The 26,090-nt window shown below is 35.1% G+C and overlaps 1 protein-coding gene across 2 annotated transcripts; it reads right to left on the bottom strand.

The window, feature by feature from the left end:
- Window positions 1-14,053: 14,053 nt before the first annotated feature.
- Window positions 14,054-25,502, bottom strand: LOC120091687 (O-methyltransferase family protein). 2 transcript variants are annotated; one of them, XM_090307326.1, is made up of 5 exons: window positions 24,916-25,451; window positions 24,483-24,819; window positions 23,525-23,589; window positions 19,132-19,206; window positions 14,054-14,482 (listed from the first exon to the last, which is right to left on the bottom strand). In XM_090307326.1, exons 1-5 carry the CDS (start codon window positions 25,327-25,329, stop codon window positions 14,183-14,185), a joined length of 1,191 nt encoding a protein of 396 aa, XP_090163452.1. In that variant the 5' UTR covers window positions 25,330-25,451; the 3' UTR covers window positions 14,054-14,182. The 2 variants fall into 2 exon arrangements, with proteins under 2 accessions (XP_090163452.1, XP_038905725.1); XM_039049797.2 differs by lacking the exon at window positions 19,132-19,206 and having other exon boundaries at window positions 24,916-25,502.
- Between the last annotated feature and the right edge of the window lie 588 nt (window positions 25,503-26,090).

Here is a 26,090-nt window from a genome sequence, read left to right as displayed (position 1 = left end):
AGTGGCAGTGGAGAAGGTCATGACACAGTTAGCACAGTTGTCAGTGCAACCGAGTCTAAGGTAGAGAATTATTGATGCACAACGATGTGACCCTTAGCTAGAGGAGAGAGTTTATAAGGTGAAGTCAAGCCAGAATGGCAAATTCTCAGTATCAGCGGAAGGTGGTCTCCTTTATCAAGGACGTTTATGTGTGCCAGAAGATAATGATATTAAGAATGAGTTTTTGTCATTGGCTCACAGTTCCTTGTTCTCAATTCATCCCCGCAGCACCAAGATGTATCAGGACTTGAAACGTTATTACTGGTGGAATGATATGAAAAGAGAGATTACAGAGTTCGTCAGTAAGTGCTTGGTGTGCCAGCAAGTGAAAGCCCCAGACAGAAGCCAGTAGGCTTGTTATAACCATTAAGTGTGCCAGAATGGAAGTAGGAGCACGTGTCTATGGACTTCGTTGTGAGGTTTCCCCGGACAGCCCAAGGTTTCACTGTGATTTGGGTTGTGATAGACAGACTTACTAAATTAGCACATTTCATACCTGGAAAGTCCACCTTTTCAATAAATAAATGGGCATAGATATATATAAAAGAGGTGGTGAGATTGCACGGAGTGCCTGTGTCCATTGTGTTAGATAGAGACCCTCGTTTCATGTCTAACTTCTGGAAGAGTCTTCGAGCAGCTTTGGGGACCGGGTTGGATTTCAGTACAGCTTTTCACCTACAGACTGATGGGCAGACAAAGCGATTGAATCAGATATTGGAAGATATGTTGCGGCCTATGCCATAGAGTTTTTAGAAAGTTGGGATGCTCACTTGCATTTAATCGAGTTTGCTTATAATAACAACTACAATTCCACTGTCAGGATGTCACCATTTGAGGCCCTATATGGAAGGAGTTGCAGGTCTTTTGTGTGTTGGGATGAGGTAGAAGAGAGGAAATTGCTAGGACCTGAACTAGTGCAGACCACGAATGAGGCAATAGAGAAGATCAAGGCTCGTAAGCAAATAGCTCAGAGCAGACAGAAGAGCTATGACGATGTGAGACGTAAGGACCTGGAATTTGAGACTGATAATAAAATGTTCTTAAAAGCGGCACCTATGAAAGGTATTATGATGTTTGGTAGGAAAGGGAAGATGAGTTTGAGATTCATTGAACCTTTCGAGGTCTTAGAGCGAATTGGCCCCATAGCTTACCGTTTGGCATTGCCTCCAACACTTCCTTCAATTCATAATGTCTTCCATGTTTCGATGCTGAGAAAGTATGTGACAGACTAATCCCATGCAGTTGAATGACAACTTGAGCTATGAGAAGAAACCTGTAGAGATTTTTTCCAGAGAGGTAAAGACATTGCGTCGCAGGGAGATTGCATTGGTGAAAGTCCATTGGCAGAATCACCAGTTCAAGGAAACTACCTGGGAGCGAGAGGATGAGATGAGGACCCAGTACCCAAAGCCTTTCTAGAAATAAACTTTAGTGGATAAAAGTTCTTTAAGGAGGGAAGAATGTAACACCCCAAATTTTTATTAATAATGTAATTTCAGTCATTTATATTAATTGAGGGTATTTTTGGAATTTTGGACTTTAAGTGTAATTGAGGGAATTTAATTATTGACGTTGGAAATTATTCAATTTGGAAATCATGGCAGGAATAAATTTCATTTTGGGAAGAAAGGGAATTTAATAAAATAAAGTATAATAGGAAAAGAATAAAATAAAATGTTTATTTTATTTCCTTTTAAGTTATTATTATTATTATTATAATATATAAAACAAAAGAAACCCTTCCCCTTCATGAATAGCGTGATCCCCCTCGTTGAAGTCGCCTCCCTTGCTACCCAAGCTTCAGCCGTGCTGCCGTGATTTACCCAGCCTCGTTCGTCGCTTGTTGGTCAGCCTTGGTCGTCACTCGCTGCCGATTGAAGTTCGCCAAGCCAGTTGTCCTTTCTACTTGGGCCGCGCGAGATTCTCCCCTTTGGTCGTCGCAAACCTCGCAGTGCAACCTTCCCCTACACCCTCCTCTGGCCAACTGTCCAAGTTGCGCGTTCGCCTCTCCCTGCGTCGTCCACTCGAGTCATGTCACGTCACTAGTAGCATGTCGCTGCTCGTTCAGATCTAGTCCGTGCTGTTCGGTTCGCCCTTCCAGTCATTGTCTATCGGCGTAGTAGCTGCTAGCTGTCAAGTTCATCCTCGTCCGTCGCCATTCCGTGGGGTTTTCGCTAGAAACATGGAATCTGAGGTAAGATCTAAAGTTCGTGTTTTCTTGAATGGGTTTGATCACCCGTTGAGTTTTGGTTTAATTTAGTTATACTGATTATGTTGTGAAGCTTGGATTGAAGGTGCCAGGAACCGTTGTGCAGTAAGATTAGAGTTTGGCTCTATGGAATTTCGGAGCATGATTGGTAAGTAATGTGAACTTGAAGCTCTTTGGAATAAGATAATATGCTGGAAATTTGGTTTTAAATTCCTAATTGTGGGTTATGAATGGATTGGTATCTCCATGCTAAGCTTAAAAAAAATTTCTAGATCAACACATATTTTGGGTAACTTGTTTTGTGGAGTTTGAGGTATTTTCGTATTTGAAATTTAGTCTTAAATGTCGAACTTAATTTTGATTATTGATTCAGGATATGATTCAAGAATTTCACTAAGTTAAAGAAGGGTGTGGATTACTTTTTGTTAGACTTGTCATCGAGGTAAGTAAGCTTACTACTAGAACTGTCCACGGGCCAAACATTTGATGTATGCTAGCATGATAAATTGATATTATGATAGAACTATAGCATGATGGACTGATAGTATAGTATAACTGATGTATGTTCTAGTATGACGATCTGAAAGATTAATTGTGCACATAGATACTTGAATGCTAGCATGAGATGATATTTGATTCCATGAGGTTGTATTTGATCTGAGGATATTAAGACTGAAGGAAAACGGAACTGGGATTTCTATGAGCAGCGGAACAAGATTATTCCAAATTACAATCATGAATGAACAGATATTTACAGTTAACTTCAAACAAGCGGTTATACAATTCATATAGACAAATTACAGCATGAATAAACTCAAATGAATAGAGATCAAACTCTACACACATATGAGGATGTGTCTCCACGCTCCGTTGTGTGACTCTGATCAAATAATAGCAACCATGAGCACTCGATGTACACAACCGTAACATAACACAAACATCGCACGAACACTTCGCGCTCGTCTTCAATGATCTCCTCGGTCACGAACTCCTCCGCAACACGAACGGCCTTCACAGCACCACGAACGGCCTCCAGAAAATCTCGACGGTGTCGAGTTGAGTCTAACACCACCAACAAGGTGACCTTGGTATTCTCAGTGTGAGAATCCAGAGGGTGGGCTCTGTCTGGACTTGGTGTGAGGCAGACGAAGGAGGAAACACCGATTGCGTACATGACTGAGTAAGTGGGAGATGCTGGAGACCTATCGTATAGGTCGATGCCCAATCATTTAGATAAAGCTAAATGATTGTCTAGCAAAAGCTATGTCGTTTAGCTCATCGTTTAGCTCAGTCTGTCACCTACAGACTCTACACGATCGTTTACCTTGGGCCAACGATCATCTAGCAAAGCTATGCAATCGTTTAGTAAATACTGCACGATCGTTTAGCTCGCCCAGCCGTCGTTTAGTAAATCTGAATTTACTTGACGACTACATGAGTTTCTTTTACATGGAGAGAAAACACAAAATTGGTTCAAACTTCTTTAAAAAAAAAATTAAAAATAGGAAAACCATTTTCCTTTTAAACTCACGGTTACCATGATCCAATAACACCCACTCATATGGTTATTAAAAGAAAAAGAATTAATTATCTAATAATTAATATTATTATAAACATAAATGATAACCAACTTATCGTACTATATTTATAACCTATAGTTTTAATATTTCATCTCATGAAACATATAAACCATAGTTCTTTTTCTATTTCATGGTACTTAATGTAAATCTCATTTACATCAATCCTCCACTAGATGTATCTCATACATCAAACAGATTATATCATATATAAACTCTTTAGTCATGGGATCCAACATCCGTTAACTGCCAGGCACTCCACTAAAGACCGACATTTAAACTCTCCTTACTACAGATATATTATGTGTCCATCTTAACCAATGAGCAGTGCGACAACCCTTCACAGATCGCTCGTAAGTACAGCTAGGCCAATAACCGTTATGCCCCTGTAGTTACATCTGTCTCCTTAAGTACCATTGATCTCTCTAATGAACATAAGTCATAGTTCTACTATGACTGAGTCTTCTCTTCCAAAGAGAAGTTGTAGCCACTATGTTCAAGCCCCAAAATCAACCCTTAAGGGAGCAATCTCTCTACTTATCCCTGTTTCGGGAAAGAAGTGAATTTCATATTGTGGATTGAGTTCCCAGCTCCCAGATCAGATAAGTCCCCAAAAAGGTAGGCATGTTGAGTTGGCAATATGACCATTCTCACCCATACTAATCAAAGAACCACCCTCAAAGGCAGGAGTTCCCAAAACACTCAGGATTGAGGTCATGTCACCTATGGTCGTTTAGGTGAGATGTAAGTCTCTAGTATCAACGGCGTTATATACAGAGTCTAAGCTCGTGGTCTAGGTCTTATACAAACTCTTTGTATAGGACACTCTCGCTCCACATCTCCACATGAATGGTCAAGATCTACCATCTGTAGTAGTTTACAACACTTGCGAACCTCTACAAAGTGGGTCGTATCCATAGTGTCACCAGAATCAGGTATCCCACCTTAATCTTTATACTACATACCTATTTAGGTTATCACATAAGGCATGATCCAATTTTTTATCACATATACATGCTTAAGTTCACATAAGATAACCAAGGAGCTTTGTTTATTGGATATGAGTAAATGCCAGAATTAAATAACACTTATTTTGTTCATTAAACAATGTGTATCTTTAAAAAACAACGAGACTCCAGGAGAATTAGGACACCAATCCCAATAGAAACGTATATGTATGTTGTAGAGTCATGATGTTGAGATGTATATCTATGCCATAAAACTATGATGTTGAGATGTATATCTATGCCATAAAACTATGATGTTGAGATGTATATGTATGTTATAGAACCATGTTGTGATACTTGTGATGTTGAGATTGTAGGATCTAAATGCAACACTAGAGGGGGGTGAATAGGGTTGACTACCAATTTTTTTTAAAAAAATAATTTTATCTTCAAACAATGCTCAATATAGTTAACCCACTAATTTGATTAAAGAAAATTTATGCAAGACAAAACATAAATCATGCAAGCTATGATAACTTCAAATTTAAAGACAATTTAATCAAGGATAAATTTAAATAGCACACTAAAAATTAAATCATGCAATTTGGAAATATTAAAAAAATAACTAAGACAAGAAGCAAAAAATTTGAAAACAAGAAATAAAAGAGAGAGAGGAAGAGAAAACACCGGGAATTATAGTGGTTCGACAAATTGCCTACTCCACTCTCAATGACTCCTTCTTGAGTATTTCACTAAGTGATCCTCTTGCAGGTGAGGACCAAACCGACACACGACCTTCTTTTTCCTAGGCTAAAGAGAAATCCAAGATCATTTTTACTGGTTCAGGATCAAACCAATGTCTTTTTCTCACAACTCAAGGTGTACCCACACCTTAATACAATTCCCAAAAATTAAAAGAAAATCTCACAATATTACCTCTTGAAGGCTAAATACACAAGTTGAGCGCTCAGAAAAAAAACTCACAAAAATAACTCTAAGCCAATTTAGGAGCAAGAAGGACAATAATTTGAGAGTAGAGAGAATTGAGAGCTTAAGACTTGATAGCTTTTTGGTATGTCAATGAAGAGTAAAATCAAGTCGAATTTATAGACGAGTGGGATAAATTTTGGCCATTGGATATGATTGAAAATGAAGGGTGGAGATTGAATAAAAATAGAAAAGGAAAGGATTTGAAAAGGAATTTTGAAAGATATGAATTATTGAGATTTGGAGAATAAAAAGGATATGAAGGATGAAAATTTAGGAAGAAAATCAAATTTGAAAATGCTGAAATTTAGTGAGAATTTGGAGAAAATTGGATCAGGAAATTAAAGGAAAATAAGAAAATAAAATTGAAAATAAAAATAGCCGGATGATATGAGCACCACGCACACAGGGGAGGAGATTGAGCGTCACGCGCCGCATTCTGTGAAGAAACCGCAGGCACATGTCGTGCACGCGCGCGTCCGCGCGTGAAGTTGGGTGGCCACCACTTGTCATTATCTCATTCGTTCATGATCGCCACGTCACTGCCACATCATGTGCCACGTCAGCAAAAGTGATCAGTTGGAGCGTCACGTCATCTTCCCGTCAGCTGCCACATCATCAATATTGACCGTTTGTGTGCCACGTCGGCAAGGTGCCATGTGTCACTGCCACGTTGGATTTCCTCTCCAATCTTCTTTTGCTTATAACTTTCTCGTTTGAACTTCGAGTTGAGCGATTCAAATTGCGTTGGAATCATCTTTCCGAGCTCTATAGGATAGTGACTCTAAAACACTAAAAATGTTAGTACAAAAAATCTGAGTTTGTTATCATCAAAATACTTGGTTTGATTGAAGCCTTAAAGCTAACAATCTCCCCCTTTTTTATGATGACAAACCACCATAATACCAAAAATACTTCTCCCCCTTTTGTTATCAACAAAAAGATATACAAGTGATTTTTCTCCCCCTTAATCATACAAATAATGCTCCCCCTCAATAAATTATAACACATAAATTCATAGTAATATGAATAATGCTCCCCCTATCAAACATAATTAGGCAATTCTAATAATACCAAGTGCAAGTCTATTTTTACAAAAGGCTTCTTCATTTAAAGTCTTTGTAAGAATATCTGCTACCTGGTTCTCAGTATAACATAATTAATGACAATATTCTTATTTTGCACATGCTCTCGAAGAAAATGATATCTAATATCTATATGCTTTGTTCTAGAATGTTGAATGAGATTTTTAGTTAAATTAATTGAACTAGTATTATCACAAAAGATTGGTACTTGTTCAAAATTTAAACCAAAATCACGCAACGTTTGTTTCATCCATAAAACTTGAGAACAACAACTAGCAACAGCAATATATTCAGCCTCAGTGGTAGATAATGCAACAAAATTTTGCTTTTTACTATACCAAGATACTAAAGAACCACCTAGAAAATGAGATGTTCCACTAGTACTTTTTTTATCAATTAGACTACCAGCAAAATCAACATCAGAATATGTAGTCAAATCTAAAGATGCATTTTTAGGATACCATAAGCCTAAATCAACAGTACCAAGCAAATATTTAAAAATTCTTTTTACAGCATGCAAGTGCGATTCTTTAGGACATGATTGAAATCTAGCACACATGCATACATTAAACATAATATCAGGCCTACTCGCAGTTAAGTAAAGCAAGGATCCGATCATACCTCTATAACCTTTAATATCTTCGTTTTTACCTTTTTCATCCTTATCAAGCTTTGTAGTAGTACTCATCGGGGTCTTTGCTACTTTTGCATTATCGAACTTAAACCTTTTGAGTAGATCCCTTGTATACTTTTCTTGATTTATGAAGATTCCATCTTCAAGTTGTTTAATTTGAAGCCCAAGGAAGAATTTAAGTTCTTCCATCATGCTCATTTCAAATTCACTATGCATACACTTAGAAAATTCTTCTCAAAGAGAAGAGTTAGTAGCACCAAATATAATATCATCAACATAGATTTACACTAATAAAATATCATTATCTTTAATTTTGGTAAAAAGAGTAGTATCAATAAGTCCCATTTTAAAACCATTTTCTAGTAAAAATTTACTCAAACGGTCATACCAAGTCTAGGAGCTTGTTTAAGACCATAAAGTGATTTATTTAATTTAAAAACATGATTTGGATTATCAAAGCATTCAAAACCAGAAGGTTGTTCAACATACACTTCCTCCATTATGAAACCATTTAAGAAAGCACTTTTTACATCCATTTGAATTAAAGTAAAATTCTTATGAGATGCAAATGCAAGCAGCATTTGAATAGATTCTAATCTTGCAATAGGAGCAAATGTTTTCTCATAATCTATTCCTTCTTCTTGACTATAGCCTTGAGCAACTAGTCTAGCTTTATTTCTAACAATATTACCAGATTCATCCATTTTATTTCTAAATATCCATTTAGTACCTATAACAGGATGATCACTAGGACACAGGACTAGTTCCCATACATTATTTCTTTCATATTGATTTAATTCTTCTTGCATAGAAATTAACTAGAACTCATCAGATTCAGCATCTTTAAAAGATTTTGATTCAATTTGAGACACGAAAGCAACATTATTTAAAGCATTTAAAGAAGAGCGAGTTCTTACCCCTTGAGATACATCACCTATTATTAACTCATGAGCATGGTGAGTGGAGAATCTCCAATCCTGAGGGAGGGATTTTTCTGGCTCTTTCTGAGATTCATTTGATACTGCTTCCCTATCTTTTATACTAAGATCTTCAACAAGTATTTCTAATTCATCACTAGCAGAAACTTTATTAGTGACATGTGTTTCATCAAAAACAACATTCGTTGACCCTTCAAGTACATGAGTTCTTTTATTAAAAACTCTATATGCTTTACTACATGTAGAATATCCTAAGAATATGCCAATATCTGTTTTTGACTCAAACTTTCCAAGTTTCCCTTTGCCTTTCAAAATAAAACATTTGCAACCAAAGACTTTGAAATAGCTAATATTTGGAGTTTTATTATTAAAATGCTCATAAGGAGTTTTATCTAAAAAGGTCTTATAAAACATGATTCATTACATAAGATGCAGTATTAACAGCTTCAGCCCAAAAAGATTTTGGTAAATTATTCATTAAGCATGGAGGTAGCTAATTCTTGTAAAGATAGATTTTTCCTTTCTACAACATCATTTTGTTGAGGTGTTTTTGGAGAGGAAAAATCATAAGAAATTCCATTTTCTTCACAAAAAATTTCAAAAGAAGCATTTTCAAATTCTTCTCCATGATCACTTCTAATTTTCGAAATCATAAAGCCTTTTTCATTTTGAATTCTTTTTGAAAAGATAATAAAAGATTTTAAAGCTTCATCAATATGAGATAAAAATAAAACTCAAGTAAATCTCGAAAGATAAACTTGTTTTCAAGTTGAAGAAGAATTTTTATGGGCTTAGATAGGCACCAAGAAGGTGGTACAAAAAATTTGATTTGTTTATGATAAGCAATGATTATATACGAACTACAACTGATTCTTGTGTGCATTTTAGAAAGTTCCTTACAGACAACTTCATCATTCTTCTTTTATATGTAGATGATATGTTGATAGTTTGACAAATATTAGGTATGGAGATTGCTTCGATGGGAAAGCTAGGAAATTGTGGTTATCCCAAGAGAAGTATATTGAACGGGTTCTGGAAAGGTTTAATATGAAGCATGCTAAACCTGTTAGTACACTGCTAGCACTCACTTTAAGCGAAGTAAGAGAGCTTGCCCTACAACAAAGAAAAAACAAGAAGTTATGTCATCCGTCCCTTACTCTTTTGCTATTGGTTCTTTGATGTATGCTATAGTGTCTATTAGACCTGATATTACACATGCAGTCAGTCTAATGAGCCATTTTCTATCCAGTTCAAGTAAGGCTCACTAGGAAGTAGTGAAGTGGATCTTTAGATACTTGTGGGGCACCTCCAAATTGAGTTTATGTTATGGAGGTGGCAAACTTATGTTTGAAGGTTAGACTGATGCAGATACGGTAGGTGATCTTGATAATAGAAATTCTATCTTAGGTTAAATGTTTACATTTTCGGGGGGGGGATCTCATGGAAATCTAAGCTACAAAAATGTGTAGCATTGTCCACAATTGAGGTAGAGTATACTGAAACAGTGGAAGCAAGTAAGGAGATGTTATGGCTTAAAAAGTTTCTTCAAGAGTTGGGTTTGAAGCAAGGTAAGTATGTTATATTTTATGATAGACAGAGTGCTATGGATTTGAGCAAGAATCCAATGTGTCATGCTCATACTAAACACATTGACATTAGATATCATTGACTACGAGATGTAATTGAAAAAAAAAAAAAAAGAGATTGAATCTAAATAAAGTCCACACTAATAAGAATAGTATAGATATGTTAACTAAGGTAGTTCTCAGAAGCAAGATTGAGCTTTGTAGCAAGCTTGTCAGGATGAGGTTCAAGTGATCATGGATGTGATCGAGTCTTCCCTGTGTTGGCCTGGAGGGGGAGATTATTACGGGTGTCCAGCCCACTTGTTGCATAAACAAGACTTTATTTTAAACTTGTGTTTTCTGAGCCCAATTGGGCCTAGGTTAGCTCATCTTGAAAGCCTTAGGTTTTCTTTTATGTGATATGGAGATAACCTAAGAAAAAAGAGAATGGAAAAGAGGCAGAAAATCGGAGAAAAAACTTTTCAGTGGCATCTTCCACAAAGTTGTTAATTTCTAGAGTTTCATCCGTTGGATCGTGCTGAAATTTTGGCAACCTGTTTGGGACACATAGAGTCTCATTTTGAACGGTTGGATCATTCTTTGGAGCTCTAGTTTGTTTGTAATCGCTATCGAATAAAACTCATAAAATTGGGTGATTTTCATTCTTTTTTATCTCTTAAGTATTCATCTTTCATGTATTAAAGTATTTGTGGATAGTGAACCTTTGTATGACTGATTTGAGTCATTTTCCCATCAATTTTATCATAATAAGAGAAGTTGACAAGGGTGGACTCTTCACAAGTCCCATAGTTTTTGCTCTTCACATCGAAGAGATTTTCCATATATAACTCGTGTGTGCTCTTTGCTTTTAGTCTTCTAGAATTTTGTGGTTTATCGTTGTCCATTTTTGGTTAATCGCTTGTTGATTATTTTGTGATTTATTTGTGGTGTTTTGGAGAACAATTATGTGGTTGATTGTTTTGGAAGAGATCCTAGTGGGTTGTTGTTATATTGTTTGGGTCTTATCAAGAGTGAGAGTGAGCATCAAGAAGATATTAGACGAAACGTTATATGGAAAAAAAGAAACGTTATATGGTATGATCAAATTTAAGATAAATGGAACAAGAATGAGAAAGAGAGTGAGAGCAAGTGCCGAGCCATAGCGATCAAGAACGAGTATTGAGAGGAGTGAGGGTCAATAGCGATAATCGAGCATCAAAGATAATCATTCATACTTCGAACGAGTTGTTAAAATAATTTCATTATGTGATGACTCAAGAAGAAAGTAATTTTAAAAAACCCCTTGGTTTTCTAACTTTTTTGCATTTGTGCTCCTCAAAAGAGGTAATATGTACAAAATTCCTACAAAATAAAAATGAAACTACAATGATTAGGTTGCACTTATATCATGTCTAATTTTTGTAAGATAGTACAGAATAATAATAATTTAATGTTATAAAAATATATATTACAATGACAATTTTTTATTAGATAAGTAGTTGGAATGCACAAACATAACCAACATCTAACTCTTTTCCGAAATGAAAGAAATAAGAAAAAAAAGTATCACAACACCATTTTATTACACCACATCACTAGACTGCAAAAATAAGTGCAATTAGATAGCATGTAATATTACTTGTAGGGTAGACCATAGGGTTGTAGAAATCTTCCCACAAACCAACGACTATTATTAGCCGTAAATTTCTTTTCCAAAATCCACTCAAACTTGAAAATGAAATGGGTGCTTGATAAAATAAAATAAAGGTGCCAACTTCCAACTGCCAACTGCCAACTACCAATTGAATCTTTCTATTTTCTTAAAATAATAATAATAATAATAAACCCTATTAGAGGTAAAAATAATTAGATTCTATTTGGATTGATTAGAAAAGAGTGTTTTTTTTTCTTAAAAAAAACAATTTTTATATAAACTATTTTGATAAAAACGGTTTAAAATGAACTTTGACAATATTTTAAAAATTACGTTAAGTAGTTGCCAACACATCAATTTTCTTGAGAATAATTTATTTTCAAAATTAAATACTTGAAAAATTAATCCACACACGCTTTTATTCTATTCCACAAAACAAATGTTGGGTTTTGCAAAATAAAGAATCTTTGGAAACCAATCAACCACTTTTCTTGTTAAAAAGGAAACTTGTTTGTAAAGCATAACATGAAAAAAAAAAGGGTGAAAGATGTAGGTATCAAAATGGTTACATACGTATTCAAGTTTAATTTAGAGATCAAATCTATATTATATTAAAAGAGGATAAGTCGAAGAATTTTCACCTTTCTATTTTATCCTTGATTTTTAAACATATTCTCACTATACCTTCCTTTAGTAGTTAGTTATACCATCTTCTATTTTCACGAATGAAACTTTTTTTCCTAAAAACACCTCTACAAAAGAGACCATAAAGAGACCATTAATATTTTTTCTATGCAATTCACTGCTTTTAAAAAAGATAACCACCGTTCTATATTTGTTGTTCTATATTTATTTTTCCTTTTTAGAAAATTTTAATTTAATTTATACTAGTTGTTCCTAAAAATAGTATAGACAAAATAGTTACTTAATAAAATTAAGGATCAAAAGTGTTTTTTTCCTTACGTGAGGATGGGAGAACTGAATTTCAAATCTTAAAGATTCTAAGTTGATAGTTCAAGTCTCATTAAACTCATGTGGCATAAAAAATGTTCTTAACCTTAATTATATATCTTTTTGTATTGATATGAAAGGCACCTGTTCGCACGAGATTTCAAGAGAAATTTATTTCGTGGAACTTGAACTTTGTATTTGTATTAATTTTGTGGAAAGTGAATGCATTCTCTAATACATAATATTCTAATGCTTTCAAAATAAACTATAGTCTTTAAGCTGGTTGATCTTCTTGAATGATCAGCTTTCGAACTTCTTGATCTTCTTGGATGATCGGTCTTTGGACTTGTTGATCTTCGTAGATGATCGACCTTTGGGCTTGATGATCTTCTTGGACGATCAACCTTTGGACTTGTTGATCTTCTTGGATGATCGACCTTTGGGCTTGTTGATATTCTTGGACAATTGACTTGTTGATCTTCTTGGATGACCGGCCTTTGGACTTGATGATCTTCTTGGATGATCGGCCTTTAGGCTTATTGATCTTCTTGGACGATCGGTCTTCAACTTGTTGATCTTCTTGGATGATCGACTTTTGGGTTTGATGATCTTCTTGGACGACCAGCCTTTGGGCTTGTTGATCTTCTTGGATAATTGGTGCTTGCACGAGGCTTCCAGAGAAACTTGTTTCGTGGAGTTGAACTTGAGTTGGTGTTGATGTTGACGTTGATGTTGATTTGATGCGATGTGGTTCGATCTCTAGTACTTAATCCTCTGATTCTCTCTCGATTCAAGTAAGGCACCAAACGTTCTTGAAGTAGAAGTCTTGGAAGAAAGTCTTTAGTGTTGGGAGTCTTATGCTTGTTAATTAATTCTCTCTAGACTTTCTGAATGTAGAATTGCTAACCCAATTTCTCTATTTATAGAGTTCTCAGGTGGCTTCATGGGCTTGGATTTGGTTGAACCATGGGTTTGACTCTTATGCCCAATTAGTTGGATTTGGGCTTTTGATCCATGAGTATGACTTTTGAGCCCAATTAATCGGATTTGAGTTTGATTTGACATCTGAATCAAATTCAACATATTTTTTGGTTTAGAGATTTTAACCCAAATAATAATAATATTAAATTGGACCAAGTTAATTTTATCCAATTCAATTGTCATTATGAAACCACGTGACGTCATCAAAATTTGTCTTCACCTTCAATTTGGGACACGTGTCACCTCCTAATTGATTTCAAATTTGATGATTTAGAATTTCGTCATTAATCTAAGATATGACAATTTGTGATTGGTCCAAAATTTCTAGTTTAACAACACCTACATTTTTTTTTTGTTTGTTTTATCAAAGCTTTACATTAAAGATTGAACTATATTCTCTCACTCCCATATTTGTTTTACTAAACAGCCACCCTTTCACAATTATAATGCCAAATTCTTCAAAAATGGGGAAAAAAAAACTTCCAATTGGAAGAACAATTAAAATACTACAATTAAATTGTATATGAGTCTAAATCTCTTCAAATGTCATTGAAAACAGTAAGATAAATTCATGCCAAAAAAAGAAAAAAGAAAAAAGAAAAAGTTGTAAAACCTTCACTTTTGAAATTCCAACAGACAGTAGAAATAATCGATATGGAATGGTCGGAGGGCGGAGAAGCCAGCGGAGAGGCCGAGTTGTCGGAACTGCTCTTCAGTTCGTTGCTTACTTTTGGCCTTGTAAATGGTCATAATGAATACGTCGTTGGCCAAAAGAGCACGTGTCCGATGACTGTCATCCGTCTTCTCCGGCAATGTCGGCTCACAGGCGATCAATTTTCCTCCCGCCGGAAGAGACTTGCAGCAATTCTCCAATATAATTTTGCATTCATCGTCCGTCCACGTAGATAAAACCCACTGCCAAAATCACAATAATCTCAGGATCAAAACTTTTCCATCTAATTTAAGCTTCGTTTGTTTTGGTTTTGTATGTACTTTCAATACATTTGTTTTTTAGTCATTAATTATATTCATGAATTTTATTTAGAATTTGAGCTGCAATTGATAGAAAAGGGAAAATTCCAAGTAAGAAATTTTAATTTTACGGATATATCGATCGATTTTAGACGAGTTAATAAATCGATAACGTGAAGGATACTCTAACCTATACAATTTAGATTGCACTGTTAACTCATTTATATTGTATTAAATTCAAATAAATTAAAATTTTTATATGGATTAGATTAATACATAAGTTTAAACTAACTTGGGACTTATTATTAATTTTAATTATGTTTTTTTTACTTAAGATATAATTATGTGTATGTATATTTGTTTTAATTTTACTTAATTTAATAGTAATTTTGGATTGTTTATTCACCAATAATTATTTTTTAAAAAAAAAATAGCACTTTAGAAAGAAGTTTTGCTAATTTTAATTCAATATCTCAAAATAATTAAATAAATTTTTTATGTATTAATATCTTACTTTTTTTTTTAACAAAAATTTAATTAAATGACTAAAGTAACCTTATGCTAACTCAACCCAAATATTTTATGGTTGAGTTGGTTGAGTTCATTGTTTAATAAGGATTGCTTACATGGAAGAAACTTACAATTCATACAATTGGATTTGGTGGAAAAAGTGTTTAACTCAATCCAACTCAATTCACAAACGCCACTTATGAATATTTAATAAAATTGTTGATATCAACAATTATTTCTTTAAATAAGAACTTGCATAAAAAAAATTAAATGAATAATTGAGTTATTTTTAAGGGATTTGTAAATTGTAATGGGTGTGAATTTAAGAACGGATTTTTGCGACCATGTCTTTTATGTTTGAAATTTTACAAATATGACAAAATTTTGACTCTTGATATTTCATTTGTTCGATATTTCAAAATTGTTCCTAGATAAAATACTGGTTCAGATTCCTTTTTTATAAGAACTTTTCATTCCATTCACTTTCCTATTTGATCTTTTTGTTATATTTTATTTTTCCAATTTGATTGTAATGTTGTTTTGGAAATTAATATTTCACTTGTCAGACGATAGAAACTCCACTGCTTCCTTAAATATTTCTAATGGGTTATTTTCCTCGTTTTATTAGGTATTGATGTAGCTAAAAAATATTTATGCCAAATTGATTGTGTGAGTGTATACTAAGTCTCATGTATACTAGGTCTCCTTTGAAAAGTCTTTAGGATTTGGTTAATTTGGTTAGACTTTATTCTTACGGTATTCATACAATATTTATACTCCCTGTACAGTTCCTTGTAAAGATATACTTGATAAATATATCGTTCACATGGTATCAGAGTCTTGCTAGTTAGTTTCTTTTTCCTTTTGTTCTCTATCATCGTTGTCGTCCGGTCATCGAACCACTCATAACCCCTCTCTGGCGTGAAGAAGAACCACCCAGATCCCCTGTCCGAAGCCACTGTGATAAACTCGACCCTTGATCCCCACTGTGAAAAACTTGATCCTCGATCCTATAGCCTCTATGAAAAACACAATCCTCTATCCCCACTATGCAGAACTCGGCCTTCTAATCCCCGATCCAAAACTTGATCGAACTCGATCCCTGATTCCCGATCCAGAACTCGATCCGGTCCAAAACTCGATCCAGTACAAAACTCAATCCTCGATTCCCGATCTAGAACTCAACCCCCGATCCCCGGTCCAGAACTCGATCCTCAATCCCTGATTCTCGATCCAGAACTCGACCCCCGATTCTCAGTCCAGAACTCGATCCTCGATCAAACTCGATCCCTGATTCCCGATCCAAAACTCGACCTTTGATCCCTTCATCCAAGTCGCCAAGTTACCAAGCCTCCCTTGTTGTCCCTGGTTTTCTTCTCCTTCCAAGCTGCCAAGCCACATGGAAAATGATCATGTATTTCGTCTCATTAGTACTATTCTTGATGGGACAAATTACATTACTTGGATCCATCAAATGAAGAGTTTCCTAATCAGGTGTAAATTATGGCGAATTTTCATTCGTGATATTCCCTAGCCAGTCAAGATATCCACTGAGGAAGATACTAGATTTGTTGAATGATTAAAGGATTGGGATAGTAAAAACCATCAACATCACTTGGATCGGAAATATATCTATACCGGTCTCACGTTCGGTTTGATGTATTTAATGATGCCAAGAGTTTATGGGATTTCCTATCTACCCGGTTTCAGTCCATTGGCTTAGCTCACTACTATCAACTGCAAGCACTCTGATTAATCTTACTCAGAAGATGAGGCAATCTGTTAATGACTACTTGGCTACACTTCAGCCAGTCTGGACACAATTGGATCAAGCTAAAATTAGTACTGATTACATTTTCCTTATTAAGGTTCTTATATGACTTCGTCTAGAATATGCGTTGATCCGTGTTGCTTTGCTCCACCGTAATCCCCTTCCGTCTCTAGATGCAACAATTCAGGAAATTCCATTTGAAGAAAAACGTCTTGACATCACTTCTTCCGGGCAATTGGAGGTTGTACTCGCCAGCACTCATATGCATGGTACTTCTTGAGCTTTCTTTTGTAAAATCTGTAAGCTCACTGGGCATAAGTTTGCTGACTATTCAAAAGTCAAGTGCAGATACTATCACAAGAGAGATCATATTCTGGACAACTATCCTACAAGACCACCTCGACCACTAGGATATACCTCCAAGTCTCGATCTTTTACACCTAATCCTGACTCTGCCTCTACTATTGATGTTACCTCTTCTACTGTCTCTGAACCTTCCTCATCTACTTTTCAAATGAGTGACTTACAAGACTTGCTTAAACAGGTGATTTCATCCAATTCCTTCGTAATTGCGGTCTCCCCAGGTAATAGATAGCTTCTTGATTCCGCTTGTTGCAACCATATGACGTCTAATTTTTCTCTTTTGTTTGTACCTACTCCTACCAAATTTTTTTCCTCTCATTTTATGCTACTGATGGTAATTGTATGACTATATCCCATGTTGGCTCTGTTGACACTTCCCTATTGCAGCTTTCCAATACTTATTGTGTTCCAAATTTGTCCTTTAATCTTGTCTCCATCGGGCAATTATGTAACCTTGGTTTAACTGTGTCTTTTTCTTCTACTGGGTGTCAGGTTCAGGATCCACAGTCCAGAAAGACGATTGGTACGGGTTGCAAAGTGTTTGGGTTTTATGTCCTAAAATCTCGCAGTTTGTAATAAACATTTTCTATTATCAATATACTTGTTATTGATCTCATAAATTATATGAAAGTCTAAATCCAACAAAATAAGACCCATGACTATTGTATGAGTACTTGAACTTTCTGTGGAGATATAAGAGTGGATCAGGTTCGAGTAAATAGTCAAAATGATCTATGGTACATGAATGAGGTTGGGTACTTTATTCTGGTAACACCATTGGATGCGGCTACTCTGTAGTTGTTACAAAGAGTTATAAAGTGCTACATACGATGTGATCCTAATTCGTACATGTTATGACATGAGGAGTGGGGGCGTCCTATGTAATGAGTTTGCATAAGATTAAGACCAAGAAATAAGTCACTCTTACTTTATAACGTTGTTTATTGTTTAAGACTGACTATTTCACCTAGATGAAATAGGTAACTCGATCTTAATCCTGAGCTAACTATGAATTCATGTTTATTCGAGATTGCCCTTAGATTTTCATAGTTGAGGATTGGCTCAACAGCGCCAGCTCAATAAGACTCTCATTTCATGGGTAAGACCGGATAGATAGCTGAGGACATAGGGTGCAAGACGGAGTTCACACCTACCCGATTTAGGGATAGGAGAAAGGTTGCTCTCTCAAGTACTGAATCCAGGTCTTGAACAATGGGCCTCAACCTCTCGCTGGGCTGAGAGAATTTGGTTTAATGATTGGATCACAAACCAGTTGGTCATTAAAGGATTAGTAGGGACTTGAGAAATAAGATGTAATCTCGGGGGTAAAACAGATATTTGACCCAGCTGTTATTACGAACAACCTATGAAGGATCAACTTGTTGATTATGGTTAAATCATATGGACATAATATATCTACAGTGAGGGAAGTGCAACTATGGGCTTTAGTGGAATGACCCATTAGTTAACGAATGAGAATTAATTTGGTCTAATGAGTTTAGCCAATTAATCTCGGATCGTTGGAACCCATGATCTGTAGGTCTGCGAAGTCCCCCTACTAGCTCGTAACAGACTAGCTCTATAATAGTGTGATAAGTTAATTTGAAACGTTCAAATTAGAATTAAGGGAATTAATAATTATATGAGATATAAGTATATGTTTAATTTTAGAATTAAATAGAATAGACAAATTTATATATTTAAATATGATTTAAATATATAAAGATGGATATGTGTTAAAATTAATTTAATATTTGATATTAAATTAATTAAGTTTTATTTAATAATTAATTTATGAAATTAATTAAATTTTTAATTTTAAAATCAAAATAGATTTAATAAAATCAAATTTTAATTTTTTAAGATAAAATTGAAAAGGAAAAGAAAACAAAACACTTAAATGGAAAATGACGATTTTCCATTATCCATCTTTTGAAGTAGCTCGTACATGAAGCAATATCTTTGCCTTGTCTTCTCCAAGCATGAGCTGCAACTCATGCAACTCTTTTCTTTGCACGTTGATCTGCAATATAATGAAAAGATTAGAGTGAAAATCGGGCATGCAATCAACTGAAGAAAGAATTCTTCAACTGATTTTCTGCAGTGAGCATTTCTCCTTCTACCCTTGATTCAAGCTTGTTTTAAGTCTCACAACTTAATCTAGAGCACCAAGAGAATAGTGGAAAAGATCTTAGGGTGGTCTACAACAAGATTTGGAGAAGATAGTAGCTGGTGAAGGAGCTTTGAAGAAGTTCTACAAGAGTTATGTCTTGAAACTCACTTGTTTCTACAAAAGCATACTTTATATATTGCCAAAATTAGTGAATTTGGGTGCTTAGATGATCCTTGTGCTTCTACTACTGTTGATACAATCCTACACAAAGTAGGAAAATTGTTTAAGCTCACATCTCTTCGACTTCCTGTTTGTTCTCTTTCTGCCCTTGTCACTGACTCTACTATCTATGAGTGGCACCTCCGTCACGGTCATGCTTCTTCCGAAAAACTCCGTCATTTAATCTCTAGTCATAATTTGAATAATATCTCCAAATTTGTATCTTTTGACTGTTTGAATTGCAAACTTGCAAAACAACCCGCATTGTCTTTTTCACAGTCTAGTTTTATAAGCAATAGTTCTTTTGACTTAATTCACTCTGATATTTGGGGACCCCGCTTCTATTTCCACTATCAATGGGTATTGCTACTTTATTTTATTTATTGATGATTACTCTCGGTTTACCTAGATATATTTCCTTAAACACTGCACTTCCCTGCCTTAAATATATATTAATTTTGCTAACATGGTTCACACTCAGTTTTCTCGCCCAATCAAAGTTCTACGTACAAATAATGCCTTGAAATATAAGGAATCCATGCTTCTTTCCTTTCTCACCCAGCAAAGCACTCTTGTTCGGTGCTCTTGTCCTCATACCTCTCAACAGAATGGATGAGCGGAGCAAAAACATCGTCACATCTTAGACCCTGTCTGGGCCCAACATCTGTTTGTCTTTTGTTCTATAAAGTTTTAAGGTGAAACCCTTCTTACCTCTGTCTACATAATCAATCGTCTTCCTTCATCTGTTCTTCAAAATGTTTCTTCATTTGAACGCTTATATGGTACTTCTCCCGATTACTCAAACCTCAAGGTCTTTGGTTGTGCATATTTTGTACTTCTTCACCCTCATGAACATACCAAATTAGAACCACGTGCCCATCTCTGTTGCTTTCTTGGCTATGGAACTGAACACAAAGGTTTTCGTTGTTGGGACCCTCTCTCTAATATATTGCGCATTTCCCACCATATCATTTTTTGGGAGCACATTATGTTCTCTAGTCTATCAACCTTTCATGATTCTCTCTTGAGTCCTCTTCCCTATGATTTTCACGGTTTATTTGATCTTTTCCCTTCTTCTACATCTTCTAATGATTCTGAGCTTGAACAGTCTATGCCTGTCTCTATTGACCTTGATCAGCCATCTATCCCATTTGTGGAATCTGGACCTGTTCATGATCCTGCCTCTTTTGTTCGACGCTCCACTAGGGTAAGGGTACTCCCTACTCATTTTCAAGATTTTTACTATTTTTCTATAATCAGTTCCTTGGTTGAACCTACCTCCTTCGTGAGGAAAATACTAATCCTCTGTGGCAACAAGCTACGAAAGAATAACTTCAAGCTCTTGATAAAATGCATACATGGGACTATGTTGATTTCCCCCTCGGAAAGAAACCCATTGGTTGCAAGTGGGTCTACAAGATCAAAACTCACTCTGACAGTTCTGTTGAGCGTTATAAAGCTCGGTTGGTAGCAAAGATATTTTCATGAGTATGGGATCGATTACGAAGAGACCTTGGAACCTGTGGCACGAATGACATCTGTTCGGTGTCTCTTAGCAGTTGCTATAGCTAAACAGTGACCACTTTTTCAAATGGATGTCAAGAACACCTTCCTTAATGGGGCCTTATCTGAGGAAGTATATATGTAACCGCCTCTAGGTGTCTTCTGTCCATCCCAGAAAAGTATGCCTCCTCCGAAAAGCATTGTATGGTTTGAAGCAAGCTCCTTGAGCTTAGTTTGCAACTTTTAGTTTCACTATCATTCAGCTTGGATATACGTCAAGTTCTCATGACATGACACTATTTACGTGGCAAAAAACTCATGGTATTGTTCTTCTTCTCCTGTATGTTGTTGATATGATTATTATTGGAGATGATCCTCAAGCTATGTCTGATCTACAACGCTATCTTGGCGAACACTTTGAGATGAAGGACTTAGGTTCACTCAGTTACTTTCTTGGCCTTGAAATGTTATTGACTCTACTAGTTATTCGCCGTCTTAAGTAAAGTATGCCTCAAATCTTTTACTGTGCTCCGGTATTACTGACTCTGTTATAGCTCCAATATCACTCGATCCTAATGTTCGCTTGACTCCATTTGATGGAATTCCACTTGAGGATGTCAGTTTCTATCGTTAGCTTGTCGATAGTTTTATTTATCTGAAAATCACCTGTCCTGACATTACATATGTTGTCCACATTATTAGTCAGTTCATGGCTACCCCTCGGACCATTCATTTTACTGTTGTTCTTCTTATCCTTCGTTATGTCAAAGGTACTTTGGGGCATGGACTTTAGTTTTCTTCCTAGTCTTCCCTAGTTTTATCCGACTATTCTGATGCTGATTAGGCTGGTGATCCTACTGACCGGCGTTCTACCTCCGCTTATTGTTTCTACCTTGGTGATTCTCTCATTTCTTGGTACAGTAAGAAACAGAGTGCTTTCCCATTCTAGTACGGAGTCTGAATATCGTGCTCTGGCTGATGCTACGTCAAAACTCTTGTGGCTTCGTTGACTTCTTGCTGATATGGGAGTCCCTCAGTCGTCTACCACTATACTTCACTGTGACAATCGTAATGCCATTCAGATTCCTCACAATGATGTTTTCATGAATGCACCAAGCATATTGAGAATAATTCACTTTGTTTGTCATCATCTCCTGAGCGAAACTTTGATGTTATGCTTTGTTTCCACTGCTGATCAACCCGCTGACATTCTCACCAAAGCTTTGCCTCCTGGTCGTTTTCTCCAACTACTTAACAAACTCAAGTTGATTCCTACCTTACCACCTTGAGTTTGAGGGAGGGTGTGAGTGTATACTAAGTCTCATGTATACTAGGTCTTTAGGATTTGGTTAATTTGGTTAGGCTCTATTCTTAGGTTTTTTATACAGTATTTATACCCTTGTACAGTTTCTTGTAAAGATATACTTGATAAATACATCTTTGACAGATTATTTATAGCCTTACAAGAAAATAACATAATTAACTAATTAACTATAAAATATTAATTAAACACTAATTAATTTAAATTAAGAACTAAATTAAATATTAACAAAAACATACTAATTATCCTATGATTCTCTTCATCATGTATGCTCTCATTCGTGGCATATCACACACATATATATAAACACAAATAAACAATAATTCTCAACTGTTTCATTTTATGAACATGATATATTTGAAGTGTATTGGTAGTATATCATATCTAAGACATGAGTGTATCATGTATCAATCAATAAATATTTGAAATAATTAGTAGTATATCTAACAACAATCAATATTCCATATACCTCAACAATATATCTTATAACAATCAGCATTCAATCAATAACTTATTTTGAAGTAAAAACATGTGTGTTTCATTTTACAAGCATGATAATTCAAGTGTACCAACAATAAATTAGTTAAAAGACATGAGTTAGTAAATACTTGAAGTAAAACATGAGTGCAATAATATACCTAACATCAATCAACATTCCAAGTGCATCGTTCAATAAACAAGTAAGCATTTTAACCTTTTATGGAGCATTTTGGATGTTCAAATATTTTAATTGGCTAACTTGTTAATATTTTAATTTTTACAAATTTAGAATTGTTGGACTAAAGGCTTAATTTTTATATTACGTTTTGCCATTATTGTAAGTGGTCTTTAGGTTGAAAAATACTTAAGTACATCATGAGCGATACTTATTATTATATATCTTATTATATTGTTCAATCATAATTTTTCATATGATAAATTCTTCGATAATGCTTTTTAGTAATGAGAGAATAACGTAGGAAGATAGTGCGAAATACCTTTCATACTTTATTAATTTCATGACTTTTCCCACAGATTTGTGGGGCCTTGGGTGGGTGAACCGGCGGTCCCCACATACGAGGATTAGGGAGCGACACGTCAATCAGAAGTGAAAGGGGATCACGTGAGAGGATTAAACGAAAAGATATTTTTTTCTCTCCTCACCACAAAAAATGGAAAAGCAAAGGCCAAAGGCTACGTTCGTACCTTCATGAAAATAGCATCACCAGTCGGGATGGACTTGAACATATCTCCTCCAACGTGACTCACCCCTGTCATTTTATAACACCGTTAAAACCTCTTTTTTTTTTTTTTTTTTTTCTTTTTTGATATTACAAATTCACCATTGATAATGGTAGGGGTTTTAATTTTTAATTTTTTTAATTTATCCTTATTTTTTATTTTTACTATGATTTTCACTTTCTTTAAAAAAATTATAAAAATAAAAAAATTATTTTTCTCTTAAATTCTACTAAAGATATTTAAATTGTTGGTTAAATTCTAAAAATAAAAACAAGTTTTTGAAACTTTTCTCCTTTTTAAGTTTATTTTTTAAAAATATTAGTGAAAAGGTGGAAATAAAACAAATAAAGTTGTAGTTTCTAGAAATCAAAAATTTAATTTTCATAAATTTAGGTGCTAAGTAATGTTTTTATTTTATTTTTATATTTTAAAATTACCTAATTTCGTTCCATTTCATACTATGGTAATTTTTAGTTAAATTTCAAAAACAAAAGTAAGTTTCTAAAAATTATTTTTTTTAGTTTTGAAATTTTGATTTAATTTTTTAAACTATTAATAAAAATAAATAATAAATGAAGAGACTTAAAATGTAGAAATAGTGATCTTAATTTTCGAAACAAAAACCAAAAACCTTACTTTAAATTTTAAAAATCAAATGTTTAGGAAAGGAAGAACGATTCAAGATACTCTATTTTAAAAGGTTAGTATCAATTATTACCTTATCCATTAGAAAAGTTCACTCCTATTCTCATCTTCAAACTTGATAAAATTAAAATGAAGCACTACTAATGACAACTAAATAGGCTAATTAATTTAAAGCTAAGTAATGACAGGTAAAGAGATTAAGTAAATAAAAATAAAACTTTATAATCACAATTAAGGACGTTCATTAATTACAGGAACGATGAAAAAGAAGGCTCACCGGGGATGCTCGGAGCCCTAGCAACCACCTCCGGCAGATCGAAGTTGATCCCTTCCTTAATGGGAGGATGTTTCTGTAAAATCATCCGCAAGCAATCGCCGGCACTTCCACCGACGTCGACCAATTTCTCAACTCCTTCGAAGCCATCGTAGCCGTCCAATACAGCTTTCATGAACGGTACCGATACGCCGGCCATCGCTCTCTGCATCAATTCGTTCATCTCTGCCTTCTTCCCATAGTAACTGTACGCCGGTTCGCCGTTCGCTCTAACGAACGGCTCCGTCGTCGGATCAATCGCAGCCTCGTGTACTCTAGGCCACGCTCTCATAAGCGCGTCCTGTAAATCAAAATCACGATGATTTCATTCAGAATCAGAAACGAACGGAAACAGATCTGTTGTAACAGAAATCTCAAATACGTGTCAAGCACGCACCTGATGATGCTGAAGCACGTACGGCGCGTAGGAGAGGCCATCGGAATCGGTGACAAGAGTTTTTCCGACGTCGGTGAGGGAATACCTGCGGTTAGATGAGTTAGGGCTGAGATGTTCCTCGAAAACACCGTAGCTAGTGAGCATACGTAAGATGCGCTCGAGATTATCGGCGTCTCCGCCGGACGGAACTACACGTGTGAGGATCTCGGAGGCGGAGAGCGGAGAGTTGGAACCTGCTTGCCAGATGGCGTCGGCGACGTTGAGGTGGACTATGGCGTTGAGGGACATCGGAACGCTGATCATGTTAGCAAGCTCAACAATGGCTAGTCTCGCTTTGTTTTGGCTCTCACTCTCGACGGTAGTAGCGACGGCGTTGTCTTGCTCCATCGGCGTTTTCTCTTTTCCGACGATCATTTTGATCTTGAGAGTGAACACCAGGTGTTGTATTTTGTAAGGTCTCGCAAGAATCTTAAGTGAAAGAGGACCACAAGAGATTATTATGATGAAAGAAAGAGGACAATAGAGGGGGAAAATAGTCCACGTGTTTAGTTTTCACTGGCTGTTTTTTGATTTCAGAATGATAATTTACATTTAGCTAAGATGTCATCTTCAATTTTTATCTACGTACTTTTAAATATTTATTTTTATTCCATGCACTTTCAAAAATCTTAAATTTAGTTTCTACTATTAGTTTAATTAGATTTTTATCATTACTTTTTATTTTTTATTAACACTTTCATTATAAATTTTGAAAACATATTTACATATTGTGTTTCTTTGTATAAAATTTATTATGGTTGTTTAATCAATTTTGATTAAAAATTAACTTTGAGAGAAGCTAAATTTAAAATTAAAGAGTACATAAACTAAAATTGGACATTTGAAAATACATACACTAAAATTGAACAAATTTCAAAGAATAGGGACCAAAATGGTATTTTAACCTTTAATCTTTTAGTTTGATTTCAATTTAGTCTGGCAAAATGTTACCATTTTATCAAAAAAATTGGAGTTTTGTTTCGATTTGATCATTAGATTTCAAGATTAACAATTTTAATTTAGTTTTTCATTAATTACTCACAAGTCTTTGACGCTAATATCTACTAATCAATTAAAATTAATTTTAAAATATTGTGATGAAAAAATAGTAAAACTTAATTACATATAATTCTTTT

Source organism: Benincasa hispida, chromosome 11 (genome assembly GCF_027475165.1).
Source record: "Benincasa hispida cultivar pf3 chromosome 11, pf3_genome.v1.1, whole genome shotgun sequence".
NCBI classification, from domain to species: domain Eukaryota; kingdom Viridiplantae; phylum Streptophyta; class Magnoliopsida; order Cucurbitales; family Cucurbitaceae; genus Benincasa; species Benincasa hispida.
The sequence above is the reverse complement of the archived record's forward strand: the minus strand, read 5'-3'. Positions and strand labels throughout refer to the sequence as shown.

What these genes read in the sequence shown, in the direction of transcription:
- LOC120091687 (XM_090307326.1), bottom strand. Translation starts at nt 25,329, where the DNA reads ATGATCGTCGGAAAAGAGAAAACGCCGATGGAGCAAGACAACGCCGTC. An exon ending in ACGTGCTTCAGCATCATCAG is followed by an intron (nt 24,820 to 24,915) that starts GTGCGTGCTTGA and finishes TTTGATTTACAG; the next exon opens with GACGCGCTTATGAGAGCGTG. An exon ending in TAGGGCTCCGAGCATCCCCG is followed by an intron (nt 23,590 to 24,482) that starts GTGAGCCTTCTT and finishes ATAAAATGACAG; the next exon opens with GGGTGAGTCACGTTGGAGGA.